Source organism: Trifolium pratense, linkage group LG7 (assembly GCF_020283565.1).
Source record: "Trifolium pratense cultivar HEN17-A07 linkage group LG7, ARS_RC_1.1, whole genome shotgun sequence".
Taxonomy (NCBI): Eukaryota; Viridiplantae; Streptophyta; class Magnoliopsida; order Fabales; family Fabaceae; genus Trifolium; species Trifolium pratense.
Window position 1 is genome coordinate 45,943,204 of NC_060065.1, and position 27,697 is coordinate 45,970,900.

General features: G+C 30.1%; 3 protein-coding genes across 3 annotated transcripts; 2 read left to right on the top strand and 1 right to left on the bottom strand.

Annotated features, from left to right (window-relative positions):
* The first annotated feature begins 535 nt into the window (after positions 1–535).
* On the top strand, positions 536–7,190 carry LOC123897181. Its single transcript, XM_045947707.1, has 9 exons — positions 536–724; positions 1,364–2,239; positions 2,982–3,100; positions 4,298–5,164; positions 5,252–5,609; positions 5,725–5,890; positions 6,394–6,499; positions 6,589–6,765; positions 6,870–7,190. Exons 2-8 carry the CDS (start codon positions 1,412–1,414, stop codon positions 6,701–6,703), a joined length of 2,559 nt encoding a protein of 852 aa, XP_045803663.1. The 5' UTR covers positions 536–724; positions 1,364–1,411; the 3' UTR covers positions 6,704–6,765; positions 6,870–7,190.
* Positions 7,191–7,692: 502 nt separating this feature from the next.
* LOC123896509 (late histone H2B.L4-like) lies at positions 7,693–8,175 on the bottom strand. The gene has a single exon (XM_045946886.1). The coding sequence runs from the start codon at positions 8,173–8,175 to the stop codon at positions 7,792–7,794; it is 384 nt and encodes a 127-aa protein (XP_045802842.1). The 3' UTR covers positions 7,693–7,791.
* A 14,564-nt stretch (positions 8,176–22,739) lies between these two features.
* On the top strand, positions 22,740–26,939 carry LOC123896511 (serine carboxypeptidase-like 51). The gene is made up of 14 exons (XM_045946887.1): positions 22,740–22,866; positions 23,062–23,156; positions 23,253–23,360; positions 23,579–23,819; positions 24,031–24,074; positions 24,163–24,230; positions 24,613–24,718; positions 24,806–24,996; positions 25,252–25,268; positions 25,380–25,408; positions 25,489–25,539; positions 26,018–26,070; positions 26,183–26,315; positions 26,871–26,939. The coding sequence occupies exons 1-14, from the start codon at positions 22,740–22,742 to the stop codon at positions 26,937–26,939; spliced, it is 1,332 nt and encodes a 443-aa protein (XP_045802843.1).
* Positions 26,940–27,697: the final 758 nt, after the last annotated feature.

The window sequence follows — 27,697 nt, forward strand, 5'->3', positions numbered from 1 at the left end:
ATTCATATTTTAGAATAGATATTACCTATTTTTTTTTTTTTTTTTCCTTTTCAACCAAACTCAAGTTATTGAAGTTTTTCTATTTGGAATCATGTAAAATATATACAAATGATTTTTTTTTTTTTAAATCTCCATTTCCTTAGCAAAATATTATTTACCTTATCAAGGTTTGACCTAATAATTAAAAATGACTTTCTTAATTGGATATAGAAATATTTGATTTGACTAAAGTTTTTCAAAGAAAAATAATTTCTTGGCATAAAAATAAAGATAATAATTTCTTAGCATAATTAAAAAAATTTCTTAGCAAATAGCAAGATTTTTTTTTGTTTTGACCGGACAATTATTAAAATACTAATATGAAAAAATTTCTTCTATTTATTATATGATACGAAAATAATTTTAATTTGACTAATTTAATATATACTAATTTAATAATTTTAATTTCTTCTAAAAAAAAAAGTTTTGAATTTTTGACGATTAAAATTTTCTTTTTTGGTAAAATATTTAGACGTTAGTCAAACGAAAAAAAAGAGAAAGTCACAAAGTCATTGCTGACGTGTCCATATTTACTCTCTCTCTCTCTCTCTCTCTCTCTCTCTCTCTCTCTGATTCAACTGCTTCTATTCCATTTTCGCTCGTTCTTTCTCTCTCCAAAACTTCTTTGATATTTTCATTCAGATATCATAGGGTTTCTGATTCTACTCCAAAATCAGCGTCACTGGTATATTTCTTCTTCATCAATTTTCATTTCACACTAATTAAACGCTGCGTTTTAACCGATTTGTGTTTGATTAATGCAATTCTGATGTATAATTGAATGATCTGCAACACCGATTTGAGATTTTGTGATTCTCAGTGTTTTAGAATTCTAGCTTAATTTAGATTTTTATTTGTTTAGATTATATCTAATATAGGTAATAATTGTTTTATTATTGGTTTTTTAATGTATTTTTAAGTATTTTATGATGATGATTATGCTATTATTATAATTATAAACTTGACTAATATAGTTAGTAGCAATTGCTATAGATTGTTCAATTGTAAATTATGAAAATGAAAATTCCATCTTTGTAATTTATTTTTTATTGATGGGGCTAATAAGGGTGGTGGGTTTAAATTTTAAATATATGTTTGAAATTGCGATGTGGGATCCGGCATAATGGTTTTTGATGTTGCCGAAACCACAATGCGACTGTGATTTTCTGTAATAGGAAAGATTGAAAACCCTGTTAATGATGATAGCGGAAAATGTGATTGAAATTTAAAATCTATAAGAATTGATGTGAAATGATATGTTTGGGAGTGTGTTTTGTTTTGTTATGTTAACGCCTGCTTACAAATTTTAATGCATTTGAATCAGATGGTTTGCAAAGACCGGTGATTCTGCGTGCTTGTTAGAAAATTAGAAATGGCTGTTGCTGGAGTGCACAATGTATCTGTGGTGGAATCTACATTTTTGAGGGACTCTCATTCCCGGTCACCAAGGAGGCAAGAAGATGGAGGGAGGGGAGGTACTCGGTCATCCCCGCTCTTGCAAATGTGGCGTGAGCTTGAAGATGAGCACATGGTGAGACAAGTTCAAGGAAGATCTGATGAAGTATTAGTTCAACAGAGGAGTGATGGGTTGGTTGTAGATGCATCACAGGAAAATATGAATCATATGTCAGAAGATGCAGTTTTAGGTGAGAATGATTCTGAAACATGGTCACAGTCACAGAGTCAGAATGGGTCTCAATATGAACAAGATCATGTGGACTTGAACAATTCTAGTCGTGAAAACTCTTCTGGTATTGGAGATGTTGGGAGGGAAAGAGTAAGGAAAGTTTTCAAGGAATGGATGAGTAATGGTGGTTCTAGGGTTCAAGCATCAAATATTACTCGAGGAAATAGTGGTTCGAGGGGTGAATTGCGTGGAAAAACTGAGCAGGAAAGAGTGAGTGTCGTAAGGCAATGGGTAGAGATGAGTAGCCAGCTGAGAGGTGTTTCTGTTGGGGAGAATAGGGAAGAACAGTCTTCTGAATTTAGTAACCAAACTGAATGTGTTCATGATGGATTGGTTGTCAATCAGAATGAAGGCCAAAGTGAGCATATATCACGAAGAAGAATCCGTAAATTACGTGGTCGGCAGGCTCTGCTTGATATGGTTAAGACGAATGTGGTGGATAGGGAAAGAGATATTCAGGAATTGTTGGAACGTCGGGCTGTATCTAATTTTCCCCATCGCAATCGCATTCAGGTTTGTCCACTAAATGATATATTTTTTTTATCATATTTCTTAACTTTTTCAATGCAATGAGTAAAATTATTTGTTAGTAAACCTGTTAATGAACACTTAGGTTATTTTTTTAATCATTTTATGCTCTCAATTTGTTGGGGAACTTGAAGTGTCACAGTATCATAGTAGGCATAGCGAAAGGTGACTAGTAGTATGTGCATTATGGAGTTCAAAAATACCTAGAAACTGAAATGTAAATAATTTAGAAAAGGAAAGAAGAAATCAATAGACAAGACCCCGTTTGTTTGAAAGGGAAAAAAGCACTTTGTCATAATTAATTGAAATTGTTGTCAATTGCGGATCACAAAAAATAGCAGTTTGTTTAAATTCCGCTACACAACAGTGTTATAGCGCCGCTATTTCACAAGATTTTGTGCTAAATAGTGTTTTGTGGAACAATAGTGACTTGTTTAAATTTCGCTATGCAAAACCGCTATAGCCACTATTTAGCAAAACTGGAAAACATTAGTAGAAAATTTCATAATATCAAGGTTTTTTTTTTAAAAAAAAGCTATTTTCTCTCTGAAGCTAAAATTGGAAATACTACTAAAAACTATACCTTTAAAAGCATCTTTTCAAATCTAACATAAACACACCCTATATTTACATTAAATCCATAATCAAAGAATTTAAAATCTAGGACTTTATTAGAATTTGATCTTTGCTCTTGCAGTTGATGATTGTTTGTTGAAAATATTTTCAGGCCTTGCTTAGAGGCAGGTTTTTGAGAAATGATAGACCCATTGATAATAATCGGCCCACTTCCATTGCAGAAAGTGAATTAGGCTTATTGAGACAAAAACAGACTGTATCATGTCTAAGGTATGCAGTCAATTTTCCATTAAGTTGAGAAGAAGCTAATTTTAATTTTATTTGAAGTCTTCTGGATTGATTTCTCTGCCAACTTATCTATTTGTGACTTCCTTTTTGCTTTTCTAAGTTTATTGCATTCTGTTAATAGGTCAAACATCTGCTGCTGACTTTCTCATATATTTTTGATCCATAAAGCTGACATGTACTGAAATATTCTGCTATTGTATCCATCTTTGGTTTGAAATGTGTTACAATTCCTTCCAATATATATATATATATATATATATATATATATATATATATATATATATATATATATATATATATATATATATATACTATATAATAAGGGATGATTGGTGTGCATTTATTCTATTTGTTCAAACACGTGGGCACTAATTTGATACAGAAATATATAACTAACTTTTGTTATTCTAAGCTTATGTCTGCTAAATGAGACAGTGAAGCCAGAATATTGTAGTACGATAATAGCATCATTTAAATAAGATGGTAAAATTGAAGTGAAGAAGGTGAATATTGCTAACATTAATATTAAGGGTGTGTTTGTTTGGTTTTTTATTTTCATTTTTGGTTGATATGTTAAATAATACTAGCAGAAATGTCACAGTATTTTTGTTCTATTGTTTTCAATTATGATATTTCATGGTTTATGTTATTTAGATTTTCTGATAACCCCACTTTATGGAAGTTATACATGCTTTCATGTGTTTTTTCAGTTCACGGAAGAAAAATTTGTTTGTTTTAGTTGTCAATCAAATCAGTACACAGTTTATATGGGTGTTTTTATTTTGTAGTATGAGTTTCGTTGGAAAAAGACAGAATGATGGTCTAAGGCTACTACTTCTTGAGGATAATTTTGAAATACATGTTATTGCAAATGTCCAAATTGTTGTGTGTACTATTTAATAGTATGTTTTTTGTTGGGAAATGACAATTTGACGGGTTAAGCTTACTACTGCTAGGAATTCATTTTGAAATTAATATTGTTATTGTAATTTGCAAAGTCGACATGGTTGGAATAATCTTCTCTTTATTCTTGGTTTCCCTTTATACAAACAAAGTGCAACTGTTTGTTGTCGCTTCAATTTTACTGCTTGTAGCTAACTTGTCCTTTTTTCCTTCATTAAGATGTATTTTTTTTGCATGTGCATTATACCAATGGACGTTAACTTGTCTTCTGAACAGGGAAGGATTTTCTTTTAGAAAGGATAATTTAGGTTATGGTCAAGCAGCAAGCAACCTATCTGTTACCTCATCTGACAGTGATATTGATGTCGATACAATTGAACAAACTGGAGCTACAAGTTCACAAGTAGTCGCCTCTGTACATTCCGAACAATCAAATCCTAATAACAAGGGAAGTGACAGACTTGGGATATCATGTGCTCATGAAGAAGAAACAAGAAATTGGGAGTCGTCTTCCAATATCAGTGTTGAAAGAAGAGATGGCACTGCACAAAATGTTGATACAATGCCAATCGAAGATACCGGTAACGACCTTACCCAACCAAGTTTGCAAATTGAAGTTACGGACCATAGCAATATGCAAGAGCAAGAACCAAGTGAGGCACATATTGAGCAATCTCTGATGGGTGATTTAACTGGTGATGAAAGCAGCTTATCAAATCACAACAATCGTGTAGGGGACGATATTGTTGATAATGTAGATTCGGTTTCGGTTGTATCTACTGCTCTGGAAAGAGAGCAAGAGGAAGAAACTATTATTGAAAGTGAAGGAAGTGAATGGCATCAAACTAACAGAGAGTGGAGAGATAGCCCCCAGGAAAGTGTTGACGATAATCAGCACAGTAGCACATCAAATGAATGGCCCCAAAATATCTTGGGAAATGATGATGGAGATAATTCTCGTACTCAAGAGCAAGTAGCAGCCTCTGAAGTGTGGCAAGAAGATGGCAGCTTTCAAGAGGCTGTGGAAATCTGGTTGGGACGACCTTCTGATAATGGAGCAGCTCCAGTTGGTAGAATTCATGGATTCTATTTTCCAGAAGATGACAATGTGTACAGTGTTGAACTCAGGGAACTGCTAAGTAGGTATGTAGACATGACTAAAGAGTTTCAGCAAATCTCTTTTTGAAATGGATTTTTTTTTAAGAATAAATGTCTATTTTCCTTCTGCAGGAGAAGTGTCTCAAACCTCCTACGAAGCAGTTTTCGTGAAAGTCTTGACCAGTTGATACAATCATATGTTGAAAGGCAAGGTCATGCTCACGTTGAGTGGGAGGAGCTGCAAGAAACAACCCCTTCTTCTCCCACCACAGAACAAGACCTGGATCAGCATAGAAGGGATCAGATTGTTGGTACGGAGGACATTGTCAATAGTCCACTGAACCTGCCTTTACCACCACCAACTCCTCCCCCTTTGCCTTCATGGGATCGACACTCACGTCATGACAATTGGTCACGGAATGGCATAAATAATCAGCGCCAAGGAAATGTGCATTCATTTACAGGACACAACCGCTTTCCTTTAGCTGATGTACTCCATACTCTCTAGTCTTGAGTCTTACAATAAAGTGCCCAACTTTTCTACCTTATACTTGTGTTATTATTTGAATGATTTTCTGATTTGATTTTTTTATTTTTTTTGACAGGAGTGGGATAGTATTAGTGACTTGAGAATTGACATGGTTAGGCTACAGCAAAGGATGAGTAATATGCAGAGAATGCTTGAAGCCTGTATGGATATGCAGCTTGAGTTGCAACGCTCAATTAGACAAGAAGTCTCTGCAGCCCTTAATCGCTCAACTTGTTCATCAGGTCTACAATTTTTTTATCTTTCATATTTTGCATCAAAATTGATTTTGTATTATTTTACACTTTTTGGAGGAGTTAAAATTGAATTTCAGAGGTGTAAATTTGATTTTGACATGTTTGAATGTTCTCAAATAGAATTGATTTTGCTTCCAGAATTGATTTTAACTTGCAGCTATAATTTGAAGTGTTTTCCTCTATCATTGATTTTTAGCCTAGAAATTATTGTTCAACAGTCTTACATGAACGCATTCAAAATAATTTTACAGAATAATTCATTCAAAATCAATTTTTCTCACTGCATGATCAAACACATGCCAAACAAGGTTTTAGTGAATTATATGTTTTTTTAGGCAAAAAACAGGTTTTGACTATAAATCTTAGTTTGATCAAGACTAATAAAATTGTTTTAACAAAAATAATTTTACTTAAAACTCACTTATAACTAATCCACTTTACAAAATTAATTGATGTTTATCATTCTCTCACCCTAGTTAAATTCATCACAGGAGTACATGACCAAGGTGTACCAGACAATAAAACTAATTGGGAATGTGTGAGGAAAGGACTTTGCTGTATATGCTGTGAAGAAAGTATTGATTGTTTGTTGTACAGGTAACAGTAAGCATCAATTTGACACATCAGAATCTACTTTGTTCCTAATGTTAATCACTTATTACATGTTCTTGTACTTTGTATTGCAGATGTGGGCACATGTGCACATGTTCAAAATGTGCAAATCAATTGCTAGATAGTAGAAGAAAATGTCCAATGTGTCGAGCACCAGTGGTGGAAGTGGTTCGTGCATATTCTATATAATTATTTTTTCATTATAGTGTCACATAACAAAACACAGAATAGCAACAATTTTATCTATCCAGGTATTTTTTTTTCCTTTTGATTTTTTTTCTTCTTATTACTGTATTTATGTTGAGTGCATCGAGGGAAATACCTGATGTTTGTTTTTCCTTTTTCCTTTTTGAAGCAACACCTGATGGTTCTATTTTGGAATTTTGATTCTGGAATAGAAAGTGTATTTTATCTGGGTTGGAAGTTTTGAGATATATTCCTTTATATGATTATGTGTATAGATAGATCAAATAGGACCAGTTTCTACCTTTGTCATGTAAAGTTGCATTCTCAGTTTTCTGAGTGTAAGCTATAGGTTTCTTAATGAATTGTAGCAACAACGTTAGTGGGTTATCTTGAAAAACTCTTGTATCAAAGATATAATTGATATTTATTGTTGTTGTATGCAATTGGCATTTTTCAATCTATTTCTTAGATTAGGTGATTGTTTGAACTATTCTTAAACGCCAAATAAAGAATGTGGAAGAGTTATTTTGAATTATTGGATTTTTTATTTTTGGTTTTTAACCTTTCCTTTCCCCAATACCCTATCCTCACTAAGAAATTGTGCAGAGTTCGGCCTCGGCCTTGTTCCACTTAGGAATCGAACTCGTCCCGAAATCCGTCCTAAAGCTCATTAAGGAAATAAGCCCCATTAGAAAAAATTCAAGATAAGCCTAAAAAGGGAGTTGGTAAAAAGTGGCATCCCTTATAAAGATGAGTGCAATTCAATAAGTAAGTTAGATCTGCATTAAAAAAAAAACACCTTGTATAATGAAAAATAAGTTAGGTTAATAGTGCTGAGCTAGAGAGAATATATTGGGAAAACAAGTCCTACATTAAAAAGAAATAAGTTAAAGGAGCTACTCCCATTAAAGAAGCAGTTTACATAAATGACAACCATGCTATTTATCTGCACCTTTTCTTCTTCTAAAAGAAATCTAAATAAAATAAACACAAGGGGCACACTCAGCAACACACACCTAAACTTACTATACACAATACAATTATACAAAGGTTAGGCATAATAGAAACATGAAAGCTTGTGCCTCTATATATTAGGCACCATAGGATGATATATAGTTGGTAACAGCCTTGGCTCCTTCAGCAATAGCATGTTTCCCAAGTTCTCCTGGCAAAACCAGTTTCACTGCCCCTTGAATCTCCCTTGAAGTTGAAGATAATGTCATGTGTCCTATGTATGTCGTCAGCTTTGCAGCTTCATCAGCCAACTTCTCAAACATGTCATTCATCAAATTATTCAGAATAGTCATAGCTTTAAATGAAATTCCCATATCAGGGTGCACTTGTTTCAATACCCTATACACATATCTCTGATACCCTTCTCCCATTCTCCTCACCCTTTTCCTCTTCCTTTTCTCTTTACCATAATTTCCTTCCTTGTTGTTGACCTTCTTATTCTCTGACTCTTTGGGTTCCATGGTAGCTTCATTTGGAGTATTTTCTTGGTTTGTTTTGTCTTCAGTAGTGAAAGTGGTTGTGCTTGCATTTGAATCTTCTTTGGCTGAAGGAGTCACTTCTTGAACAGGTATAATCCTCACATGCTCTTCTCTTTGATCATGATCACTACCTACATCTTTATCTATCTCATTATCTTTGTTAGCTCTTGTTGATCTTTTGTTGCTGCTTACAACTGAAACTTGTACACTTTCTTCAACAACTTTCCTTGTTGATCTAACCACCATCTTCTTATTAGCACGTTTTGGAGCCATTAACTATCCCTTTCACCCTTAGTCAGAAAAAAAAAAAAACCTATCCCTTTCACCCACCTTTCAAGTTTCTTTGCTAATTACAAATCCACAAAAGGAAATTTTTTTGTAGGGATTAGCCCAATATTTAGCTTTTTATAACCAAAAACACATCCCATTTGGCATGTGGCACTATATGTAGACATGTGGAGGGTATGTGTCAAGACCACATGAATCAAGTATATACGTGGGGTTAAAAGTGAATGGTAAGTTTAAAAGGTAATTGTGGATGTGCCACGATGTTTATGTCCTTCTGAATATACTTTTTTTCAAGTAGCTTTGCTAAAAATTCCAACTACACATATTGCAATGATTCTAACAACTGAGCTAAGCTCATAGAAACATTAAACCATAAAAAAGAAAATTTTATATAGAAAATAACACTTTTTACGAGTTTTAGTGATTGACTACACTTCCTTTTTTTTTTAACCAGTGCCCCAACATTTTTCTTTTTTAATCACTCTTAAAATAATTGCTGATGATTTATCCAACAACCAATAAAAACTAGTCACAAACAAATTTATAACTGAAGTAAAATGTAGTTTGTATATATCCCATGCAAATATAATCATATAACTTATTTTTATTAATTATTGGATAAATACCCTCTATTCTTCCGGCGGTATTGTATGTCTCACCTTGTTATTGTTGTTGTAAAAACTTGGTTATATAACTTAAATCCTTACTAATGGAATACCAAATTTTCAGCACCATTCAAGCAAAACTATTTTTGTCTACGATGGGAGTTCTAGCAAGATTCCAGCATAGCCATAGAAAACGACACAGTTATTGTTCTATACCATGAAACAATCTCGGATTGCTCGTTGTACTCTTCAATTACATTTTGGAAGACTATTGTTTTACTTGAGCTTTTTAATGATATCAGATATACTTGTTGCTTCCCATGGAGTGAGGGAGAAAAAAAAAACACAACCAGAAACCTCAAAACTGCTGAAAATTATATGAGAAAGTTTGTTTTTCAAGTGTGCGTTGACATCAATGTTTGGGTGAATATTTGATAAACTTGATTTTGAATTGAAATAATTTTGTAAAATTGATTAATTCACAATTGATAAACTTAATTTTAAGTATTTCTGACTTATTATAATAAACGTTTATATATAGACAAAATAAAGTTAAATTATTTTTTGTATATTATCAACTATATTAATTCATAAAAAAACTATATTAATTCATAAATTATATTCGAGAATTTATAAAAATAAGCTGAAATTATTTTATAAAAAATTGTCATAAATTATTGTTACAAGTTTTTCAAACAGACTCATAAAATTTATACTAGTATAAATACACTTAAATAAGGTAATTCTGGCCAGATTTTGATGGAGTTAAGTGGATTTTGAAGGATCATGTCGATACTTGATTTTAGATGCAGTTAATATCTCCATGAGTAGTTGATGGTGATGTATCTTCCATCCAGGTAATTTTTAATCAAGATTTTAATGATATGAGAAAAATCTAAAAACAAATTTTTGCTCATGTTAATCTTGATTGCAAGATCACGATCAACAATTTCAATCCTAATGAGTAGTTGATTTCATGATTTGGTATTTAATAATGATATCTATTTATATTTCCAATAAATTAAGATAACAATTTTCTCACGTTTTATTACTTAATGTGATGTGATCTATGGTTTAATTTTTATTGATCTTGCTAATATTTTTCTTGAGTGGGATCTTGTTAATATGACTGATGTGGTTTCCATAGATTATATCCCAGTGTACTCTAAGACTAAATGCAAAACACTTGAGAATAATTTTGCGAACCTTTGAGAGAGAAACAATTGTTTGCTAAGTTGTCTAGGTGTGGTTTTGCTTAGAGGAATTGAGTTTCTTAGGACATATGTGATGTCAAGAGGTATAATAATGTCATCTTTAACAACAATCGGTTTTAATTTGACTTCCATAGTTTTAAATTACTAATATATATATATATATATATATATATATATATATATATATATATATATATATATATATATATAATACCAAGACGAGCTCAAGGAAAGGAGTTGTTCCTGTGTGGAAATGTTGTATGGCTTGCATGAGAGTCCTTGATGCGGGCCGACACTGTCCGAGAAATTCAAAACAGACCGTGGGGGACTGACCTGAGCTATAAACGTTAAAGCAAATACGTCCCGAGACTCAAGGAATAACGCTCGGTAGGCTTCCTTTTCCTTCCTTATTTCTCATCTCAACATTCTATGGGTCAAGCCAGCTAGATACTACTTAGATGAGATGACACAGATTTCTTATAATCTAACCAAGGTTATGTGAGTTTGATGATCAGTTAGTTTTTGCAGTTGCGCGCAAATGATACATGAATTATGCAAAAAAATTACTAATATAATAATGTCATCTTTATTAAAATTATTTTACTATTTAATTCATTTTTTAAATATATTAACTTTTTTTTGACTGATTAAGTAAAATAAAATAATGTTAATTAATGACAACGGATACTTTTGACTGATTAAGGGAAAGCATGCATAACATGAACACACGTTTTTTATTTTTATTTTTATTTTTTTTGTGATGCTCGTAGGATTTTAATAATGATGGTATTGTTTTGTAAATAGTTTCTTTTCTTCCACCAATTTTAATAAAATAAATAATTAAGTCTTCCCATGTAATCTGTTTGGTTATTATTATAAATAAAAATTCATTTTTCAGGTTAATTGAATAATTAATGTATTTAATTTATATTATAAGTCAGATATATCAATTATTCAATAAATGAAGCAGACAAATAATTTTTTTCTCATAATAATAACCAAAGTGAGTGCTAATAGTAACCAAAATAATGGGAAGCACAAGGTAGAAAGTACATGGCTTGCCATATCCCTCCAATCTCAAACAAAAGTAAAAATGGTTAAAGAAAATTGATGTATATTGTCCAATTTTAGATCAAATACATATATTTTTATCGACTAATTTTTGTTTATATTTGAGATCGATGTAATATGCATTTTGATGGAATTTATAAAATTTGAACCTAATCATTTTTTTGGGGTCAAGTGCGAAGAAGTGGGAAATTTGTGGTTCGAATAAAGATTCTATAATAATGTCTCGGTACATAGTTACTAATTGAGCTACATTTATGAGATATTTGACCCTAATTATTAATTCTTTATAAAATTTGACCTAATCAATTACAAAAAATATTAGTTAAAATCATGAGATTAAAATTTCCATTTTTAACATTATAATATTATTATTTTTGACTAGGGGTAAGGGTCTTGATCCCCTTAAACATGTGGTTAGAGGTTCGATTCCTAGCTCATGTGTAAGGAAAAAATTCGATTGGGAGGGGAGAATCCATCTTGTGTGCCTCACAGGTTCCTCGACGGAGATTAGTCATCGCTAACGGTGGTGAAAACTTCATATCAATATCATGATAAAAAAATAATTAACAATATACAACGTGAATTAAGAATTTGTTTTTATTATGAATGAAATTTAGAGAGTGGCGCCCAAACTAAAGTAGGAATACCTATTTAAATCTATATTTTTACCATTGAATCAAATTGTTGGAGTTAAATTTTGATGTGTTAATTTGACAGTACTAAAGAAAAAGAAAATAAATCAACTACAATGGAAAGGAAAAATAGTACAAATAAGCTTTATTTTCTTTTAAATATTACTAGTATATTATTACTGCAGCACTTATTATTTTACTTCAGCACTCAGATTTTAAGAGGATGATTGATTTCTTTTAAGGAAAATGCTAAACAGTGCCCCTGGGGCACTCTTTAAGCATCTTAAATAGTAAGTTTTTGTTAAATTTTTATGGAAATGTGTGAAGTCAACGCTTTGGAAATCGAAATGTTTCACTTTTTGGATAAATTATTTCTTTAAAAGGAATGCTTAAAGAGTGCCCCGGGGGCACTGTTTAGCAAGACCCTTCTTTTAAATTCTTATTAGCGCCTCCTGCCCCAAAATTTTGTTTCCCAATGTTTTTCAATTGGTACTTTCAATTTCTCTTACCCTTTTATCATAACTTTTAACATGATTTGTATTTTTTTTTAAGCAAAAATTCGTGTGATGAGACAATTTTAAAAATTACTACAAGTAGTACTCAAACCTAAATACAGTACAACAAAGTACTATAAAAAAAGAGAAAAAACCTAATGCATGAATTACGATAGAATTAGCATTAAAAAATCGAATATAAGATGGATTGCATTGAACTACAAACTAATTAGCCTCCAATTGGAAGTTGAATACAATAAAAAAAAAAACCCCTAAAAATGTAACCTGCCCAAATGAAAGTTAACCCTAAAATCCTAATAGATTTGGATAATAAATTTTTTCTTATGGGGCTAGCTAGCCTCCTTATTACATATAAGATCTTAATTTCAATCGCTTTCGGGCTTCTTGTTTATCTCAACAAACTTCTCATACAATGACTCGAAGAAGCATATCACTTCCTCAGCCAAAGGTGTTGGAAAGAACACCATCGGTGTTGATGTCTTCGGCTTGCGCATCCTTTTTGGAGCAGGTGGGCACACCAATGGTGGAGGTATCATAAACTCCGAACCTGTGGGGGTTTTGAACTCTTCAAGTTCGTCACTCTCTTTCATCACATATTTAGGGATAACAATGGTCAATTTTGGACTCCGAACGCCCTCTTCTTTTGGATCATTCATCATTTGAGTTGGTGGAGTAACTTTCTTTTCAACATCACTTGATCCATTGGCCATAGTAGCTGTTGGGTAAAAATTTATGCAAAAAAGTCAAATATTAGATATAAAGATATCACCTTATAAAAAAACTATATATTATTATCTATAAAATGAGAAAGAGCCGTTGAAAGCTTTTGCTATTAAACTTTTTTACCTTTTTCCTACTTTTTGTTTTCCTTTTAGGAAGATTTTGTGCTAGTCTCTCGATCTCTTTTTTATCTTAAGCTTGAAACTAAAATAAAATGGCACTCCAATATTATTTGAGTAATGATAAGAACAAACTCAATGGATTCTTTTGTGGATAAATATTACCTTATATACACAAATTTTAGAACGTTGGCAAATTGCATTTTTAGTAAAAAAATCATAATGATTTCCTGAAGGCGTTATTTCCAGTTTATTAGATTAATATTTTTTTAAGAAAGTTTATTATTAATATAAAATTGAACGTTGAAATTTGTTACTACTAGACAATATTATATATATAAAAAAGTAATTTAATTTGGTCAAATATACATATTCAGTATTAACGTTAGGTTATATACAGTCATTCATGTTCGAATCCAAAATTTTACAAGTATGAGTTTTTGTTGGTGATTGTCATTTTGTCTATATAACTCATCTCGGAGCACCGTATGATGATCTGCATCAGAGAATTTTAACTTGACTAAGGCAAGCCACTAAGGCAAACGCCTTAAGCCTCTTAATTAAAATATAAAATATTACACTATAAAATATACAATATAAAATTAATATTTTTTGAACAAATATTAAATTAGTTGACTTTAGTTTTATTAAAATGTTATCATAGACTTTAAAATGACCGTTAAATTTGCCTTAGACATTCATATATGTTGACCCAACCCTAGATTTGACCGTTTGTGTATTCTTACGCTGCTTTGCAGGCAAAAACATTTTTGGGTAACATTTGGGCCATATTTATTAATTTGACTGCGATATTTTTTTTAGGCACTCATGATTCTTTTTTTCCCCCTTGATTTTACTTTTTTGCCCTTTAATAAAAACTTCGGTTGCTACGAACCGAATTGTTTTTGCCTTGAAAAAAAAATTCGGTTTCTGTTTACCGAATTTTTCCTGAATTTGAACTGAAAAAAACTTCGGTTTCTGCGAATCGAAGTTTTTAGCAAGGGCAAAATTGAAATATTTGGAAGTATAAAAGATACATAGCAGGCTTAGAGAGAAAACATCTTTGACTACAGTCCGGAACTTATATTTTTATTTGGGCTTGTAAACACTACTTGAAATACACACAAACCTATAAATTAAGTCTTAGGTTCAAACCTATGTATGTCCAACCTCATAATATCAATATTAGTCAATTGAGATGAGATAGATCTTACAAATGGTCTAATATAGTGTTTTGGGGACTCAAGTTAATTTAAAAATTGGAAGAATATATAATATATATTTTTTACCTTGAATATAATTAAATATCACATTATCTTTCATACATTTTTTCCTTTAAGATGAATATTGTAATTTGGTCACAAAGTTAATGTAATTAACGTTTTAAAATAACAAGAGTCATTTCTGTCAAAAAAAAAAAAGAAGTCATAACCAAAATTTCGTCAAAAAAAAAGTCATAACCAAAATATTGTGTTCAAGTAATTAACGAGCTCTGTCAAACACTACTGAAAATTTGCTTATTTCATGCAATTTTCCTGCGGATTTGGACTAAAAATCCACAATTTCTCAGAAAATTTGTTTCCGCAAGAAAGTTTATCTTTCCGCAGGAGATGGATATTTTTTTTGCAGTAATATTTTTTTTGGTATAACCAATTTTTTTCTTTTATTAAATACCAAATTGCATTTTGAAATCAAACACACTAACATATTGAACCAATATTGAATTCTAAGTCTAATGATTTCATGCCTTTGCTCTAAACTTGCATTAATGGAGCTGATGCAATGGTGAATAAGATAAAGTTGAGATATATGATAAAGGAAAAAATGAGAAGAGTACACAAGATTTCTTCTGTATGTCTCACAACATGAGATGCTACATACATATCTTGTTTTTTTTTTCTAGGTTGAGCAAGAAATAAATTTTGAGGAGAAAAGTATTTTAATTTTTTGTTAAATCGCTTATTTATTGGAAATCGAAAACCCATGTTCTTTCATATATATTAGTTTAATATTGCTTAAAAAAAAATCAAATGTTCATAAGTAAATTATTATCATTAGAGCATCATACATATCGATCTATTCAGAAATCTATCTCAGTAGATAATAGTATTATTTAAATCTCTCTAATTATTGATAAAGGACTTAAAAAAAAGGAGCCCTATGAGGTATTCCTTTTCTTCTTGAATCTGGCTTACGAAATGAAGCCGGTGGACGAGTAACAGGAATGACACTTTCTTTGTTGTCTTTTTCTTTCGTTTCATCCTCTTCATTTTCTTCATCAATTCTTGATCCAACTACATTTTGTTTTAGATTTTGCTCACGTGATTTTCTTGCTCTATCTTTTGGTGGGCATTCCTTGATCGATTCCTCTAGTAATCTTTCCATTTCTTCCATCTCTTCCATGCTTACAAAAAATCCCCCATCCTTCTTTATATATGCAAACTTGTATAACATGCACACAATGTAACCTCAATTAATTATATTTAAAAAAGAAAAGATAACAAAAGTACAATAATTAGACTGAGTGTAAATAATATAAGAAAATAACCATCCTTATAAATGGCATAACAAAAAAAGTCATATTCCAATCAACAAATTAATAAATTAGTCAAAGAAAAATTAAAAGAGATTGCGACCAAGAATTTTACCTTACATGCCAAAGAGCAAAAGTAAGAAGAATCCACAAGATTTCTTTTGCATGTCTTACAACATGAGATGCTACCATTCTTGTTATTTATAGGGTGGAAATGAGGCCTCTTGTTTATGAATATGGCTGTAAAATTGTTAATAATATATGTTTGAATTCCTAGGATGTCTACATGCTTGTAAATTTCAACCGTCTTGATTGCTTCACTATAAGATAACCTTCTTATCTGAATTAAAATTGCAAGTATAAAAATTCAGATTTACATCACAAAGTCTAAAAATTACTTAAAAATACATATATTATTGAGATATTAATTATATGGTTCTAGCTATCAAATTAAACAATACTCACTTGAATTATTCGGTGATCTTTATGACGAGTTGTTATGCAAGATTCGCATAACAAATTATCATAACAATCGAGGCACCAAAATTTGTTACACTCGGTTTTGGATTCGTTGGAGTGGATTTCACATGCCGAAAAAAAGGTTGTGATCGCCAACAATTTTTCCAGCCATGGCACAAACATCATATCCTAAGTGACAAAACAAATTGTATTAAGAAAAAAAGTACAAACAATTAAACTTAGCATTAAGATTTATATGGATATACATTATTACCATTCTGATTGGGCTGAAAGTGGAGTTTGTGCAAGACTTGAAGAAAGTGAGAGGAGGAGGAGAACCTTGAGAGCAAAAATGGTGATTAGAAATTTAGAATGCAAGAGTTTATATAGTAAAAAAAAATAATTTAAAAATTCACACATAGTGATCTATTTCACCAATATAGAACCTTCTGGATTACTGGTCGGTTTATATTTTTAAAGGGTGGAGAATTAAAATTCAACCATTAGATCTATATTAAACAAATTATTTGATTAAGATCGGATGGTTCTAATTTTGAAATCACAAAATTATATTTTAAAATGAAACGTTTTATTTTGAAAATGTACATTCATTAAATAAAAGGAATCTATGTTTTTTCAGAAACTTTGAAAATGTATACCATACGTGATAATCCTTTTTTATAAAATATTACTTTGTATATGTTTTTTCCTTTTATAAGGTAAACATTTATTAAAAAAGAGGAAAAAAACAGTAAATTGGGAGAACATGAACCTAACACAAAAAAAGTAAATTGACAGAACATGATAAACATTTTCAATGATTTTGTTGTCCGTAAAATATTTCGTAAGTCATGTTAAAAAAAAGTTGAAGAAGGATTTTATGACATGATAGTATCAAACGACCTTATGTCCCTTGAATGGCACCGGCCGGAAAATTTAGCGGAAAAAACCAACTTTTAATATGAAGATTGAATTTGAGAATGAAAGTTAGATTTTCTTCTCTGAAAATCCTAATTTGAAATATGTCCTAATTTGTTTTTTTTTTTTTATCACTCTTTTACACTCTCTCTGTAGCAATATATATGTAAAATGAATTTGGTCTAAGTTTCAAGTCAAATACATTTGACATTTTGAAGCTCTATTACTTAATACTCCGTCAGTCCAATTTTATAAGAGCTCATTTGACTAAATGACATTATTCCCTTATGTTACTTTGACCATACTTTTTTAATAATATACTAGCGGGCTAGACAGGCGCGAACGCGCCTGCCTGTATCTAACTTATGTACAAAAAAAAAAGATATGTTTTATGTTATGGTGAGTTTGTTAATAAAAGATTTTTGTTGCTACTAAAAAAGTAAGGGTATTGTTGGTATTATGAAAAGTCTACACCAAAACTCATTTATTCTCTTTATATATAGTATAGATGAAAAAACCATAAAAAAAATAAAAGAAAAAGAGAGGTAGTTAGAGGAAGTTAAGGGCAATTATGGAATAATTAAAAAGCCACAAAGAAAGTTAAGGGCAATTATGGAATAATGAAAAATCCATCCCAAACTCAAGTATCCTTTTTATATATTGTTATAGATAAATATAAATATTAACATATAAAATCTTGTTTTATTTGTTTTGAAGTGTATTTTCAAAATATCAAGTTTTTATAATTTTTATTAATAGACAATTAAATATATTAGGATCAAAATTGTGTGTTGGCATACGTGCAGTAGTCAGACTAGTTCTTATATTTTGGGACGGATGGAGTATTATTTTTCCTTTAGCCTTAATTTCCAACGGCATTAAATAATTAATATTAACTAGTAATAGACTCGTGCAATATCACGGGTCATAACGTTACGCTGATATATTTTTCTAAGTTATAGTTTGATAATCAAAATTGGTTGCAATTATAAATATTTAAAATTTATATATCAATTATAATTTTATCCCATGTAAAATAGTTTTTTCAAAATTTTTATTAGTAAGAACTTGTGTCACATATAATAATTATTTTGAATTTTTTATCGGTGATGATTTATCATGTATATGATAGTTAAAATTTAGAGTTTAATTGATATGCACCGACAGTGTAAAATAGTTTTACACCATCGTCCAATAAAAAACCATTATTTTGCCATGTCATATCAAGAAAGTGGGGTGAAGTGTGGTGATATGACGGAAAACATGGTTGGTATTGGTTAACAGTGTAAAATTATTTTACACCGTCGGTGCATATCAATTAAATCCTAAAATTTATATATGAGTTAGAATTAACACCGTGTAAAATAGTTGTTTTTTTTGAATTTTTTATTAATTAGAACTTGCTCACATATGATAATTATTTTTAATTTATTATATCAGTGATAATTTGTCCCGTATACGATAATTAAAATTTATATATCATTTAAAATTTATCCCGTGTAAAATAGTTTTATTAAATTTTTTATTAGTTATACCTTGTCTCACATATGATAATTATTTTGAATTTTTTATCAGTGATAATTTGTCCTGTATACGTTAGTTAAAACTTATCCCGTATAAAATAGTGATTTTAAATTTTTTATAATTTAGAACTTGTCTGACGTATGATAATTATTTTGAAATTTTTATCAGTTAAAATTTATTCTGTATATGATAGTTAGTTTGAAATTTATATAAGCTAGGACTTATCCCGTATAAAATAGTGATTTTGAAATTTTTATAATTTAGAACTTGTCTCACGTATGATAATTATTTTGAAATTTTTATCAGTTAATTTTTTTTTTAATTTACATCCACAAGTGGTCCTCGAACATACCCGTCTGTGTGATTCAATTTTTTTGACTAAATAAAAGGTATTCATTCATTCAAATTGATAAGAGTACATTGATGCAATACAAATTCAAAATCGCTAAAAATAAAAAGGATGAATCTACGAACAAACTCACAACATCTGTGTTAATAGCATAAAACGACATATTGCATAAGCCTACATATTTAACTATATTGAAATTTCCGGAATATTCATGCCTCCGGATCTGTAACGTTGATGACACAAAAATTATTGATTGAATCTGCACTGAATCAACCTTAATCCTTCAACCTGAAACAAATGAACATCGTACCAAGACGGGATAACAATACTCCGCACTAAGACGGGATAACAATAACAATCCTCCGCACTAAGACGAGAAAATTAAAACAAATGATGATGAAATCACAAAAACAAACAAAAGAAATACTCCCTCCGGTCCTTATTATAAGAAACACTTTGACAAAATCACACAGACCAAGGAAGGTAAATTTTCTCATTAATGATTCTAACATTTTATGTTATATTCCAAAACTAACCTTTGACTAGCATGTGAAATAGGACTATCTAATTAATGCACTAGCATTATAATGAATTATTTGATTGTATTTAATAAGGGTACAAATGGAATTGTGTCAAAGTGTTTCTTATAAAAAAGGACCAAATAAAAATTTCAAAGTGTTTCTTATAAAAAGGACCGGAGGGAGTACTAAATATATGTGGAAAAATCACTTATTTAATTAAAATAGAAAGAGGGGTGATTTTAGGCCTAAATTGACCTTAAATCACCTCTCTCTAGTAGATCAAGAAGAAGAGAAAACACTACTAGAAAAATCAAAATTAGAGAGGGAGCAAATCCGTCACTAAATCAACAAATTCCCTCACAAACTGATTTAGCGACGGATTTAGTGAGGCACCAAAATCCGTAAAGAAAATGAGCGTCGCAAAATATTTGTGAGGGATTTTGACATCCGTGGCAGTTTGCGACGGATTTGTACCGTATCAACGATTAAATCCGTCACTATTTGTAAACCAAAATTCAACTTAAGAGCATATTTCCGTAACTAATAGTGAGGGATTTTATGAGGGAAATATTTATGAGGGAATATTTCTGTCACTAATTTAAAAGAATGTATTTTTGTGAGGGATTTTTTCCCTCTCTAATTTATAACAAAAAGTAAATCCGTCACCTAGTTTTTCATTTTCTAATGTGATTTTTTTAAATTTTTTTTTAATAATATAAATTTAATTGCATCCATAAGTATCATATATTATTCAATAAAATACATAAAATTTATCCATATAAATTTAATAGAGTAACTACATTCTTGAAAATAGTAGTTACATCAAAATTCTCAAAACAAATTACTCAAAATTAGAGTAAGATACACTTTAGGGAAAATAAAACTTGGAACTCTTACAACAACTATACTAGGAATGCTCCCACAACCTAACTAAAACATAAAAATTGAACTCTTCACCAAATTCTTGTCCAAGAGTATCATTTAAGTCACCCTGCAGAGTCGAACAGATAAGCATACAAATTAGAGCATGGATTGGAGCTTGAGAATGAATAAAGAAAAAATACAACATATAGCAAAGCAAATAAATCTTTTGCAATGAAATGGAAGTCCAGAAATTACCATTACATAGAAGGCTGAAAAAACTAATGTCGCAGCACCAGATGTTACGCAAACATAGCTTAGTGTGTACAACTGTTTATTCAAAGGAATGGTTGCAGCATCAGAAAAAATTAGGACGAATGTTTGGTTAGATAGTAAATTTCAACCAACAATGAGGTAAGATACCATTGCTTCAATCTAGAAAGATAATCCTAAAATATAAAAAGTGAAGAGGTGAGCAGAAGTTAAGGAGATTTCAAGCACCAATTGATTACTTTGAGTCACAGGTTTTACCTGAAAGTGTATGAGTACATGTCCGTAATGCAATCCGATGATTGTGGATAGAATAGCAGATATTAAGCTGCAGTTGCATATGATATCACTCTAAGGAACAACAACAAGTTATACACCGGTCGTAATTCATAATCATATTACAGTCCTTAAAAGGAAGCCTTTCAAAATTGTATGCAAAAATTGTATGATTTATGAACGTCTCTTCCGTTACGTCGTTTTATCAGAGAGAAGAAGCGGAGTTGGCGGTGGCGCTTCTTCGTTGTGTGGCGGTGGTTGAAACTCAATCGAAGAGTTTTGGTTTAGCGGTGAAACAGTGTTGTTGGAGGAAGATGAACACGCAAGAGGACGATCGATGAATCTAGGAAAGGAAATGAACACGCGAGAGATTTGAATTTTGAAACTCAGCCATATATTCAGGGGTTTGGTCATTTTCATTGGTTTTTATATTCAAAAAACAGCTTTAAAATACTTGAAAATTAATAGAGGGATTTGTGACGGAATTTGTCCTTGTATTCAAATCCCTCCCTAACGATTATTTGTTAGTTTTTGTGAGAGAATTTATGACGGATTTTTAGTGAGGGATTTATTCCTTCACAAATTCCGTCGTTAGACTTTAACATTTTTAATTTATTTAAAAATATAAGATTCCGTCACAAATTCCGTCACAAGTCGTGAGGGATATGTTTCCCTCACAAAATTCCGTCACTAAATTGTGTTTTTTTAGTAGTGAAAAGTGATGACGACTAGGGTTAGAGGAGGAGAAGAATTTTTTGAGGGGCATAACAATTATTATTATTATTATTATTATTATTATTATTATTATTATTATTATTATTATTATTATGTGATCTAATTTTTCTATTATGCTAAGTTGTGTAAAAAATTATATTCTAGATTTTTTATATCTCTCTTTATTTTATTTTATTTTAAATTTTGTTGAAGAAATATGAAGAAGAAGTCTAAACTAAAAGAATTGAACAAATGAATAGAAACTGTTAGTGTGTAGTTGATTTTGGAAGTTAAAGAAAAGTTGTTGATTTTGGAAATTATAAAAGAATGGTGTGAATAAAATAAAAGAAATGTTAAGGGTATTTTGGGATTTTTAAAACAATGTTTTGCTTTTATATATTGGTATAGATTAAAAATATGAAAATCCGGTCCTTTTTATAAGGAACAATTTGAAAAAACCACACAGACCAATGAGTCACATTTAACATAATTATTTTCATTTAATACTCTTATAAATTTAAATTTATTCCATATATACCCTTATTTAATTACTCTTTATTCAACTAATTTACTTATTTTTAAATTCTCTCTCATAATAAATAAGGGCATAAGTGAAATTGAACATTTAAAACATTTGAAAATTAGTTAAAGTTTCTTATAAAAATGACCAAATTTTTTGCCCTAAGTGTTTCTTATAAAAAGGATCGGAGGGAGTATAATACTTATGCCTTAAGAAATGTCACTATTTATAATTGGTAGCAATGGTAGCACCATGATTTTGTCTTTTCCAATTTTTGTGCTCTTAGCCTTCTATTTCTATTGGGACCACCGACAAAATTAAACATGTTTATTTTCATTATATTGTTAGCTATTTTCATACCAATGCAATATAAATTGCTAGCTATTTTCATTATTGTTTACTCATATTATTACTTGTTATTGTTTTTCATTTTCACAATGGTAAAGCTTTATGTGTTTTTGGCCACTCTTATATGCATTGTTATCCTATTTCATGATGGAAAAGTTGGTGCTTTGAGTAATGAAGATGGATCAGAGGAATGGGGATATGTACAAGTTAGACCTAGTAAGTTCAATTATTGTGTTATCCTACAAATGCAGTTGGTGCATTGTTATCCTACAAATGCATTACAATTATATGTAATTTCAATTATTGTGTTTTCCAAACTTTTTAAATTGATTGCTTCATGATATTACAAAATTAAAATTGAATTGAATTATGAGTTGAATAATGGTGTTATTTTGAATCGTATTATCATAGAAGCAAATATGTTTTGGTGGCATTATAAAAGTCCATACAAAGTGGAGAATTCCTCCGAGCCATGGCCAATAATTCTCTGGTTGCAAGGAGGACCTGTAAGTATTATTTGAATTAATTAATTTTGAACAAGAAAAATCCATATTTTTATTTTATTATGGATTGAAGTCTCAAATATTAATTGAATTGAATAGGGTGATTCAGGAATTGGACTTGGAAATTTTGAAGAGATTGGTCCTCTTGATGTCAATTTGAAGCAAAGGAATTTCACTTGGTTGAGAAAAGCAGATTTGCTATTTGTGGTAACTTAGCTATGTGCATGATTCGAATATAGTGAATTTGACTAAATTATATTGACACTATTATTTTAAGATGAGAGAACTAAAATTCGAATAATGTATGAAATTCGATATTAAAATTCTAGATTTTAAGATGAGAGAACTAAAATCTTATTTCATAGAAAATGGAGAACTAAAAATTCAATTAACTCATATTAAATGCTTTTTTTTGTCATATATAGGACACTCCGGTTGGAACAGGGTTCAGTTTTGTCGAGGATTCAACATTACTTGTTAAAACAGACGAAGATGCAGCCACCGACTTGACTACATTATTAATCAAAATATTTAACAATGATTCAACCCTTCAAAAGTGTAATTTATTCATTTTTGGAGAATCTTATGGTGGAAAATTTGCTGCTACTCTTGGATTATCAGCCTACAAAGCAATTAAAAATGGAACATTGAAGGCTACACTTGGAGGTATTCGTTTTCTTTGAAATTCATGATCATTTGTTATAATTAAGGAATAAACAAAACAACTACTAAAATGAAATAAAAAAAAATACATAAATCATTTCAATGGGAAAAAGAAAAAGAAATCATATTGAAGTCCAACATGTATAAAGAATTATATTACTATATATTACTATATAGTATTTTGTGACCATATACTATTTTTATCCAAATTTAGGGGTGGTATTAGCAGATAGTTGGATCTCCCCAGAAGATTATGTGGTAAGAACAAAAATAATTGTATCCTTAATTTATTTCAACATTAATTTGAGCTTTCACTTTTTTAGCATTAATTTAATTGACTTTGCAGTTCTCATGGGCTCCTCTATTGAAAGACATCTCAAGAATTGATGACAATGGACTACAAAAATCAAACATGTATGTAACATATGCTTTAATTTCCATCTTCTAATGTTAATAAATTATGGTACTTCAAAGGATTGATCTAGTGGTAAGAAAATATGTCTTAAATCTGAGAGGCCCGCTAGTGTTTTTGAAGGAGGATAAATGTAAATATTTTTGTTGCTCTTTGAGTTATAACGTCTTCTCTGCCTTGAATTGTGGCATCATACCATCACACTTGACCATAATTATAAGTAAAAATTTTATTTTCAGATTTATTAAATAACTGAAATATGTGATCTATATTCAATAGAAAAAGGACCATAAAATTTCACTTATAATTTTAGTATGAGGGAGTATTGTATAATTAATGTACCAATTTCTCTATTTTATTTGATGAACATGTTTTTGAGAGCAGTTTGACTGAAAAGATCAAGCAACAACTTGAAGTTGGTGACTTTCTAAATGCATTTGATACATGGCATCAACTTGAAGATGTAATAAGCAATAGCAGCAACTATGTGGTACTAACATATATTTTTATTCATCATATTTAAAATCACTTAAATGAAGAATTAATTTCAATTAAATCTCATGTTTGTGTATTCCAGAATTTCTATGATTTTACGGAGGATGATGGAAGCCATTTAAATACCTTGTCAACAACAAAGAAGAGATTATTCAAGCGTAGTTACTCCAACTACATTACTTCTACAATTGGTAATGATGATATGGAGATTCTAAACAACTTAGTAAATGGTGCCATAAAGGAAAAATTAAAGATCATTCCACAGAATCTTAAGTAAGTCTATATAACTTTCTAAAATTAAAAATAAGGATCCGTTTGATCCGCAAAATATAAGCATGGATCAGAACAATACATAGTAGAATAACACATGATAAAATTTAAGGTATTAAACAAATGTTATCTTGTAAGATATTTGGTAGACAAATTTTTTATTTTTATTTTTATAGTATTATAGTTTAGTGAGGACAAAAATTTCAACTAATGTAACTAATTAATATTTTACTATTAAAATTTACTAAAAATAGTAAGGTTGACATTCGGACTAGGTCTATATTAGATGTTCTTAATTCTAATGATTAAAACCATAATTTCATGTTTTTTTGCAATTGGTGACAGATGGCAAGAATTAGTATATATATGAGGTGAAAATTTTAAAGGTGATTTTATGAAGCCAAGAATTAGTGAGGTGAGAACAAGCTTGGAACTTTGGTTTTAAATCAACTTGGGATTAAAATTGTATTCATGATGTTTATTTGATTGTCTTAGGTTGATGAGTTGCTAGCTCTCGGGGTCAATGTGACTATCTACAATGGACAAGTGAGTGTTCTTCATGAAAATAAATTTTGTTAATTGGATTTGAAATTATTTTAGATTTAATGTTGCTCTTGAAACAAAATTAATTGACAATCTTGTATTTTTCTTTTTATTTTAATGGAAAAATAATATTATATAAAAAACGACAAAGGTACAATATAATATTCAGAGTACAAGGGTATTAAAAGTACGCTCCACCAACATCTAATAGGCTATAACACATGTAAGCAAAAGGGCACAACAATAGCAAAAATAAACGTCTCTAAACATCCAACTATAAGAAAATCCAAAAATCTCTCAAAAAGAGAGACAATGATCTAAAATCATGTTCAATCCATATTTAAAAAATAAAAAAATAAATTATTTTTTACTATTATTAATTGGTTCCTTTTTAGAAAATCTAATATATAAATTATTCTTGACTATTATAGTTCCTACAAAATAAAAGAATATATTTGTTATTGATTAGTATTATATATAGGTTGATCTAATTTGTTCAACCAAGGGAACGGAAGCTTGGGTCAAGAAACTCAAGTAAGTAACCTCTCACCTATTTATTTACCTCTTAAAATTTGGTGAAAGTAACTTAATTAATTTGCATAATTGTCTTCTTAATTATCATAACTTTTTTGAGTTATTTGTGTAGATGGTCAGGCCTTCAAAATTTCTTGAGCAAAGATAGAACTCCATTGTATTGTGGAAGTGAAAGAAAGACCAAAGGCTTTTTTAAGTCATATGAAAACTTAAGTTTCTATTGGATACTTGATGCTGGCCATAATGTAAGTCAAAATCAATCATCATCTCAAAAACATTGCTTCTATTTCTCACTTAAAAAGAAATTAAAAATAATAACTGTGGTTTTTAATATCAAAATATCTACAAATTTTTTAATATATTGATCATGCGTTGTTAACTACGCGTATATACGATTGAAGGTCAGCCATGAAATCCATTCGATAACTGAGAGTGCTAAACTCATTTATTTGATGAATTTCATGGTCAACCTATGAATACAAAAAGTAATAGAGAGTTCAAGGGTTTAGAAAAATGATCATTTCACCTATTGAATTTATTATTTATTATTTAATATTTAACGGATGAATCATATATGTATTCGACCTCTGACCGCATAATAATAAAGGATTGAAATTCAAAATTTTGGAAAGTGAATCCTCTAAAATATTTATTTCATATGTATGAGGTGAACCACTTTAATTGTTCATTAATATTTATGATTTCATTTAGATATACTATATAATATCATAAATTTAATTCAAAACTATATATTTATGTATGCTTATCAATTTGTTCCTTTATTTTGATGATTGATGTAGGTACCTATTTATCAGCCATGCATAGCACTAAACATGGTGGGTGCAATTACACAATCACCAGCGGCTTGAAGTTACTAGCATATATCATATCATATATAGAGTATTTAAATAAATATAAATAAAAATAATACAAATAGAGAATGAAACATAATTGGAAATTAGGGAAGCTATATGTACAATGTTGATCTTTCTATGTTTATCGATTATTAATAATCATACATACCTTTTTATATGTTAAGATATTTTTGTGTGCTAAAGACAGCTAGTGTTGAGAGGTTTTAAATTAAAGTGGCATATAAGAATTTTGTGAGTGAAGTTGTTAGTTGAAGGAGGTGGAACTTTTTGAATGAGAAGCATTGTTGTTTCAAAACTTTATCTAATCATATTATAGCTATATGTTGGCAAAAGTGGAAAGAAAAGAAAATTGTGGTTCACATATCATCCTTTTTCGATGAGAAACTAAAAACTTGCATAAAAAAAATGAAAAACTAAAAAGTGAGACATCTTCTTCTTTTAATTATTTGTGATCGTTTGGATTTGGCATCTCTAAGTGGATGACTAAATATCATTTTTGACACCTCATCCTAGCTTGTCATGTCACACGATGTCATGTCAATCCCCGTTTGTCACATACGTTTTTTTTAAGAGACTATGCATCAGGGACAAAAACCAAAAAAAATTGATCTTTTAGGAGCTGTTTTAAAAAACAAAAAAAAAAAATACAGGGAAGAAAATCAAAAACTCACAAACTTATAGGGATGAATTGATTATTTATGCCTTATTTTTATTTTTAAGTTGAGTTTTAAACAAGTTTTTTTTCTCTATTT

Excerpts from the sequence above, each read along its gene's own strand:
- LOC123897181 (XM_045947707.1), top strand. The coding sequence starts at position 1,412 with ATGGCTGTTGCTGGAGTGCACAATGTATCTGTGGTGGAATCTACATTT. Across the intron at positions 5,610-5,724 it reads ACCGCTTTCCTTTAGCTGAT|GAGTGGGATAGTATTAGTGA; the intron begins GTACTCCATACT and ends TTTTTTTGACAG. Across the intron at positions 6,500-6,588 it reads ATTGATTGTTTGTTGTACAG|ATGTGGGCACATGTGCACAT; the intron begins GTAACAGTAAGC and ends TTTGTATTGCAG.
- LOC123896509 (XM_045946886.1), bottom strand. The coding sequence starts at position 8,175 with ATGGAACCCAAAGAGTCAGAGAATAAGAAGGTCAACAACAAGGAAGGA.
- LOC123896511 (XM_045946887.1), top strand. The coding sequence starts at position 22,740 with ATGGTAAAGCTTTATGTGTTTTTGGCCACTCTTATATGCATTGTTATC. Across the intron at positions 23,361-23,578 it reads AAGCAGATTTGCTATTTGTG|GACACTCCGGTTGGAACAGG; the intron begins GTAACTTAGCTA and ends TGTCATATATAG. Across the intron at positions 26,071-26,182 it reads GCTTGGGTCAAGAAACTCAA|ATGGTCAGGCCTTCAAAATT; the intron begins GTAAGTAACCTC and ends TTATTTGTGTAG.